The 8,228-nt window shown below is 36.9% G+C and overlaps 1 protein-coding gene across 2 annotated transcripts; it reads left to right on the top strand.

The window, feature by feature from the left end:
- Window positions 466-8,118, top strand: LOC18781706 (cycloartenol synthase). 2 transcript variants are annotated; one of them, XM_007214914.2, is made up of 18 exons: window positions 466-1,003; window positions 1,721-1,906; window positions 2,197-2,286; window positions 2,567-2,761; window positions 2,850-2,934; window positions 3,178-3,344; window positions 3,701-3,889; window positions 4,553-4,666; window positions 4,827-4,949; window positions 5,032-5,154; window positions 5,221-5,319; window positions 5,491-5,547; window positions 5,971-6,017; window positions 6,116-6,259; window positions 6,662-6,839; window positions 7,049-7,129; window positions 7,378-7,461; window positions 7,872-8,118. In XM_007214914.2, exons 1-18 carry the CDS (start codon window positions 791-793, stop codon window positions 7,983-7,985), a joined length of 2,289 nt encoding a protein of 762 aa, XP_007214976.1. In that variant the 5' UTR covers window positions 466-790; the 3' UTR covers window positions 7,986-8,118. The 2 variants fall into 2 exon arrangements, with proteins under 2 accessions (XP_007214976.1, XP_020416004.1); XM_020560415.1 differs by lacking the exon at window positions 466-1,003 and adding an exon at window positions 1,317-1,613.

The raw sequence follows: 8,228 nt of genomic DNA on the forward strand, positions 1-8,228 counted from the left end.
GGATTTAGAAATATAATCACTCAAGGATCCTTCCAGGAGCATTGCTCAAATCCTCTGGAGGGTCTAATCATCTTCGAGATCCCTTGAGTAGTGCTCGAGGATCCCTTTAGTGATTAAAAATCTGAAAGTAATTTTTTTTTAGCTAAAACTCATTTTTTTATTATAAATTTAATACAAACCATGAAGGAGGAGAGAATTAAACCTAAGATCTCGGGTGTAGAGATAAATACTCTTATATTTACTTGAGTTACAAGCCCCTTACTTAAATAAAAATCTTTAACATCTTCAAAACTTGCCTAATTTGGAAATTTATCAATACCTCTTTCCATTCAGTGCACCAAACCTTCTAAAGAATAATCATCATTTCTATATAAACCCACAATTATTGATGTGGTCACATGGCCAAGGAAAAGGAGAAATAAACTTTGTTTTTTATTTTGGCTTGGATTGAAAAATTAATTTGTTCACATGGATTGATTGAAGTAGCTTCAACTAATAATCTCATTGGTAGGGTCCAAATCCCAAAGGAGGGAAAACCAAGCTGACCCCTCTCTTTTCAGTTTTTCCTTCTCCAATCCCAACTGGCAACTAACAAAATTTCAATGCCCAATTACAATTTTCCTTCTTTTTGATAAGAAACCCAATTGCAAGTTGAAAAACATAAACTTTCTGCTCTTTTCTTTCTCACTGAAAATTCAGTGACCAATTTCACCAATTAAAAACCAAGCCCACATAAAAAAAAAATTCAAACTTTCTTCAGGACTGATTTTCAAGAAACAAAAAAGTCAAAATGTGGAAGCTGAAGATAGGAGCAGAGACAGTTGGAGAAGGCGGTTATCAATGGCTGAAGAGTGTGAACAATCACTTGGGACGGCAAGTGTGGGAGTTCAATCCAGAGCTTGGAAGCCCAGAAGAGCTTCAACGGATTGAAGATGCCCGCAAGGCTTTCTGGAACAACCGTTTTGAGAGGCGGCACAGCTCTGACCTCCTCATGAGAATTCAGGTTACAAACACAAACTTTCTGCAAAGCCTTCCATTTCTTGAACTTTCATCTGGGTTTTTCTCTATTTGCCAATTCATTGGTGTTTGTTTATTGTTGGGTAAGACTTATCTCAAGAATGGATCATACTGCATATGGCTGTATGGTTTGTCCTGTATGCCAATTACATGTTTATTGTTCACAATATCACTGTGGTCTTCTGGATCATCGAATTATGTATGTACAATCACCTGAATTTGATAATGTGGTCAAATTACTCACACTGCATTCTCTGATTCCATGTGCAGGGATATGCATTGTAAGTTGGAATATTTCTTTCTTCCGGATGATCTGTATTTTCAATACCGTATCGTCATTTCTATGCTTAATTGTATGCCATCCAACATTTTGCATGCCATGGTGATATGGTCATAGAAAATTTTCATCTTTTCTGTTTCTTGTATCTTTGGCTTTCATATTTAGCATCTGGGTATATCTATAATAGTTTGTTAAAGAATGGCTACAGAAACCGTGTAACCATCCTTAAAATTTGTCTCCTTAATCATGCCTAATTTGTTAATCCCCTGACAATATGAGCAAAGGAGTTTAGCGATTTCAGGACAAAGGATATGAGGTTTGAAGTTGGTGTTTTTAGTTTTTTAGTTACTATATTTTGCAACACTACTTTTTCCTTTTGTTTTTGTTTTTAACCAATGTTTCTTTCTTATTAATGAAATGTAGTTCGAAAAGGAGAATCCATGTGTCACTAATCTGCCACAACTCAAAGTTAAAGATGAAGAAGAGGTGACGGAAGAGGTGGTGAAAACGACCTTACGTAGAGCTATCAGTTTTTATTCAACAATCCAGGCACATGATGGTCATTGGCCTGGGGATTATGGGGGTCCAATGTTTCTGCTTCCTGGTTTGGTAAGGGAGAAACTAGTAAACACTCTGTTTCCATCAATATTTGTATCAAAACACGGCAAATCTATATATCATGGCTGAATATGAGAAAGAAGTTTTACATTCCAAAAGATGGTAGCATATTTGTTTTTGAACTGCATGGCCATTCTCATATTACCAAACATTCCAAAAGATGGTCACATATTTGTTTTTGAACTGCATGGCCATTCTCATATTACCAATTGGACCAATGAATGGTCCAATTGGTAATAGTTGGGTAACTAAGTTTACTTACCAATTGCAATTTGCAACAGGTCATTACACTTTCAATTACTGGAGCTCTAAATGCTGTGTTATCAAAAGAGCATCAACATGAAATGTGCAGATATCTCTATAATCATCAGGCAAGAATGGTTTCTCTTGAAGTTAATGCTTTTTAAGAAAGCTTATTTGCACATAGAATTTCAGGTGACTTTCTCCCTGTATGATAATAAGATGACAAACTGATATGACTTGTATTCGTTCTGCTCTTCTTAAAGGAAAATATTAACATTTTATCAAACTCAGTGAATTGCTTATAAGTTGTACACATGAATGGTTTGTTTTTATACCAATAATGTCATTACTACTTGTCTTAACTAATTTGAATTAATGAAGAGAAGAACTGATGAATTGTTTTTGCAGAATAAAGATGGGGGATGGGGTCTACATATTGAGGGGCCAAGTACCATGTTTGGTACTGCACTAAATTATGTAAGTTTGAGGTTGCTTGGTGAAGGTGCCGATGATGGACAAGGGGCAATGGAATTAGCACGAAAATGGATATTAGACCATGGTGGCGTGACTAAAATTACTTCATGGGGGAAAATGTGGCTTTCAGTATGAACTCGATGCTTATATTGTTGGATTGTGCCAAATACGTAGTCCTTTGGAAATATTAGTTGACATGCATCTTTGATGGTGATAGGTACTTGGGACATATGAATGGTCGGGGAATAATCCACTGCCGCCAGAAGTATGGCTATGTCCTTACTCTCTCCCATTTCATCCAGGTCTCTCATCATTATTGTTACAGTTGACATTGATGCTATAGGTTCACTCTAGGCAGGATAACAAGAAATTCAAGTCTCCTTTCATTAACAAATCTTCATCAAGAAAATGAATATGCTTTCTTTCCATTATGATTAATAAGTGAGGTCCCATTAGCATTATTAGGGAACATGCATTGGTGCATTTTGTTAATGTGTAACTTTTATTCTTCACTGGTTATGAATTTGCGAAATTTCCACTTATAGGAAGAATGTGGTGTCATTGTCGAATGGTGTATTTGCCCATGTCATATCTGTATGGGAAGAGGTTTGTTGGACCTATCACACCCACAATCCGGTCATTGAGGAAGGAGCTTTATAGTGTCCCCTATCATGAAGTTGATTGGAATCAAGCTCGCAATCTATGTGCAAAGGTTGGTAAGAGACATCTGCTGTTTTGAATATGTTCTTCCTCCAGCTCCCCTGCATAAAGAATCCCATGTCTTTGAGTTTAATTGTACACTTCCGCTTTCCATAATTTAGGCACAGGTGAAATATATGATAGCTTTTTGTGCAAGTACATTTATGATTAGGGTCCTAGACATGGTTAATTTGTAGATTGTTTTCCTATAACTCCTTGAATACAAATACAACACGTGTCCACTGCATCTATTTATATAGTTGCATGCATATTTTCATCCAATTGTAGTTGTACAGGTAATCTATTTATAACATTTTATATGCAAATGTTCTTTTGATGCTTACATGGGATGCTTGATACAATTGTTAGGAAGATCTGTACTACCCACACCCAATGGTTCAGGATATTTTGTGGGCATCTCTTCACTATGTATATGAACCTGTTTTCGCGCACTGGCCTGCGAAGGAATTGAGGGAGAATGCTTTGCAGACTGTAATGCAGCATATTCATTATGAAGATGAAAATACTCGGTATATATGCATAGGGCCTGTTAACAAGGTATGCATATCATCACGTGCTTTTTGGTTTATACGTAGAAGTAGTGAGCAGTGTATGAAATTACAAGTTTACCATGTTAATTCTTTTATTGGTTTACATTAATGTGTGTGAGATGTTGTACAACTGACAGCAAGCACATTTTTTAGGAATAGAACAATATGATTCAAAGAGTTATATTTGAAAGAACAAAAAATACGCCATACTCAGGGATGTGGTCACTAACCTGTTACATTGTATAGAAACTTTCCATTCTAGAACATAAGAAGTCCATGGTAAATGAAAGAAAAGAAACTATTTGCTAGTTATATGCCTTTTCTTTGAATTTTTTCTAACCTACTAGTAGCCTTCTATTGGAATTGTATGCTTGACTTTTTGTCATTATTCCATGGCTGCCAACAAGTCTCACACATGTATCGATTATAAAGTAATTGAATCATTCAAAAAATCTTCCAACACATTTCAAATATCTAAAATTAATTTACAAGTTGGATTAGTAATTGACTATCCTAAACATCCATCATCATCTGCCAATAGATCTCATACATATATGGACATGGTTGCCAATGGAACTGCGCAATTGACACTTTTCTTTAGTTCACTGATTCACTTAGATGCAATGAGTAGTTGTGTGGCTCTTGATTTTCTATATCCCAAACGATGCAGGTGTTAAATATGCTTTGCTGTTGGGCGGAGGATCCAAACTCAGACGCATTCAAGTTGCATCTTCCGAGAATCCCTGATTATTTGTGGGTTGCTGAGGATGGCATGAAAATGCAGGTCCAGTAATAGCATTCAATTGTTTCTCCCTATCTCTTCTCCCACTCCCTCTTTCTCACCTGAAGCAATCTCAATTTTGGTCCTGTATCATTAGAGTTATTACAAACTTACAACTTTGTAAATATGCTGCTAATTGTTTTTTCTTTTTCTTTTGCTGCAGGGCTACAATGGAAGTCAATCATGGGATACTTCTTTTGCAGTTCAAGCGATCATATCAACTAACCTTGCTGAAGAATTTGGACCTACTTTAAGAAAAGCGCATGAATACATAAAAGATTCGCAGGTTCTCAAGGGCTTAAAATCATACTGTATCACTTAAAAATTATGCTAATTATCCTTGCTTGACTAGTACCTTGCTCTTGAAGGTCTTAGAAGATTGTCCTGGAGATCTGAAGTTTTGGTATCGTCACATTTCAAAAGGTGCTTGGCCTTTCTCAACAGCAGATCATGGATGGCCCATCTCTGACTGCACAGCAGAAGGACTGAAGGTAGCTTGGAAACTCAACATTTCACATACATACATTTCTTTTAATAATATTTATTTCTTTGTGCAGGCTGTCTTATTACTATCAAAACTTCCAACGGGAACAGTTGGCGAATCATTGGATATGAAGCGATTATATGATGCCGTAAATGTTACGCTTTCCTTACAGGTAATGATTGGCTATATGGGAGTTGGAATCTGACACAGGACATATTGATGGAAATTATAAATTAGGCAGCTCGTGTCTTAATAGTTTGACAGAATGTTTACATATTCCTGCATTTCGGTTTTAGGAGTACTTTATCAATTCCCTAATCTTTTGATTTTGGAAGTACTGCAGAATGATGATGGTGGTTTTGCGACTTATGAATTAACCAGATCATACCAGTGGTTGGAGGTATGAATCATTTATGCTCCTTTTCTTTTCCTTCTTTTCCCTTTTTTATTTTATGATATAGACCGTATGAGTGTTCTCTGTAGAGGTATGCTTTCAATGGCAAACCCATTGTCTAACAAGTTTTGTGAATATGCTGCCAAGTCTCCTCATGTTTTTTTTTTTTTTTTACCATTATGTACTTTGAGCCCTTGAACTCTATTTTGTAACAGGTTCTTTTATAATCATGGTCATTGTGGAATCTTATTATTTTTGTAGACTGGTGATGTGGTTGGATTGCGTTTAACTGTCTATTGGGTTTCAGCCTATGCCATGTTATTCTGTTTGCATTATGCCGAAACTTTTGTGTTCAAGTGTCAATATACTGTTATATTGATGATGGTTGGATTAGATCTGTATGATTTGTTAAATCTATCTTATTTTCAGCTAATCAACCCTGCCGAAACTTTTGGTGACATTGTTATCGATTATCCGTAAGATTTCTGCACACATCATTTTGAATGTTGTTCGTACATTTAGTCCTGTATTGTGGAAAATGACTGATGTCATCTTGACTGGAGCGGTAATGCAGATATGTGGAATGCACCTCAGCAGCAATTCAAGCACTTGCAATGTTCGGAAAATTATATCCTGGACATAGGAGGGAGGAAATAGAAAGCTGTATTGCTCGTGCGGCAAAGTTCATTGAAAAGATACAAGCAACAGATGGCTCTTGGTTTGTTTTCAAACTCAATATAATATTCATTCATACATGTACCCGTTTCACTGTGCGGTCTGGATGTGTGCCGGTGGATATTGTTGGTTGTATGTGTTCTTTGTGCAGTCCAAGCAATCCACGAAGTCAACTCAATCAATGGCTTGTGGTGATCTATGACATCTGCGTCAGACCACAATTGAAAAGACACACATGCACACAAATTTTTCGTGTTTAAACAACACTGCACATTCAAACATAATTCCATCTCGTCAATGATCTTAATCAACTGGTTGACAACATAACATGTTAAATTGTCCGGTCAGACAGAATCTGTCATCTCTCTCTCTGATGATGAACAACAAAAGAACATAATGATTATGAGATTAGTTGCACCAATTTACTTTGGAGTTTTTATAATAGGTACGGTTCCTGGGGAGTATGCTTCACCTATGCTGGGTGGTTTGGGATAAAGGGGTTGGCTGCTGCTGGAAGGACATATAATGACTGCTCTAGTATCCGTAAAGCATGTGATTTTTTGTTATCCAAAGAGCTTCCTTCAGGTGGATGGGGAGAAAGCTATCTGTCATGTCAGAACAAGGTTCAGTGGTTCCTCAAATTTGAAATATCCTTGTCATTCTAGGCCCAGAGCTTACTTCATTCTTTCAATTATGAAAAATTCCTATTATGTTGATGGCATGTGATTTGTCCCTTTTCTTAATTTCTGGTTTTCACTCACGTACACATTTGACAAAATGTATGATCTAAGTTAGTCTTGCATGATTCTAATGCCGACTATCTCTATGCCAGGTGTATACAAATCTCAAAGACAATAGGCCACATATAGTCCATACTGCATGGGCTATGTTGGCCCTCATTGGTGCTGGACAGGTACATTGATATCAATCGTGTTCTTTCTTTTTCTTTTTCTTTTGTTTTGTGGGGGGCATTTTCTCACTAACACTATTGGAGAGGGGGAAGGATGGAAAGTGGGAAAAGAGGAGGGAAAGAAAGCTGGGTGTATTCTAAAACTGCAGCAACATAGTTTTTGGGTGCTTTTATGAATAACTATATGAACTACTACTACATGTTACTGACTTTTGTACCCGTATGTTTTGTTATTTTCTCTTGTTTGAAAGGCTAAGAGAGACCCAACTCCATTGCACCGTGCAGCTAGAGTACTTATAAACTCTCAAATGGAAATTGGAGATTTTCCTCAAAAGGTAAATCTAGCCACTTTCTCCGCAATTTGTTCACGTAAAAAAACATTGTGTTCTCTTGCTTGACTGTGCAATTGAACTATGTCCTGAGAATTTACAACTACAAAAGAACATGCAACTCTATGGTCAAAGAAACACATTTTCTTTGGTTTGATTGTACATGCTAACTGTAATATTAGTCAACACATTTAGTCTTGGATACCTGCCACACATTTGTGTTGCAGTGGAACACACTCCCTGACCATCCCATATGATATGCAACAGTCACTTCCTCCCGCAGAGGACTGTCAGTAAACTTGAAAAATAACCTGAAAGGAGTTACCTCTGCGCTAAGTGACTCCAAAAATAAATCAACTGTGATTACCAATTACCACTGGTACATGAACTCAGTAATTCTTTCACTTCGCTTACAGGAGATCACGGGAGTCTTCAACAAGAACTGCATGATCAGCTATTCAGCCTACCGAAACATTTTTCCCATTTGGGCCCTTGGAGAATATCGTTGTCAGGTATTGGAGGCCCTCTGAATGATGTTCAATGCTTAGTATTCCAGAAAATGAATTGTTTTCATCAACCCGTATGAGGGCTTCTTGAACTCAGCTCAAATCAATGTACTTCATAAATTAATGTTTATCAATTTACAACATGTCTTTGATCACATGAGTTTTCGTTATGCATTAGTTGTAACAATTCTGGACATCAACAAGGGTCTTCTGCAGCAAAGCAGTGTCCAAATAAACAAGGGTTTGTGGCCCCAAAGTAGAGTCATT

The sequence above is a fragment of the Prunus persica genome, chromosome G3 (assembly GCF_000346465.2).
Source record: "Prunus persica cultivar Lovell chromosome G3, Prunus_persica_NCBIv2, whole genome shotgun sequence".
NCBI classification, from domain to species: domain Eukaryota; kingdom Viridiplantae; phylum Streptophyta; class Magnoliopsida; order Rosales; family Rosaceae; genus Prunus; species Prunus persica.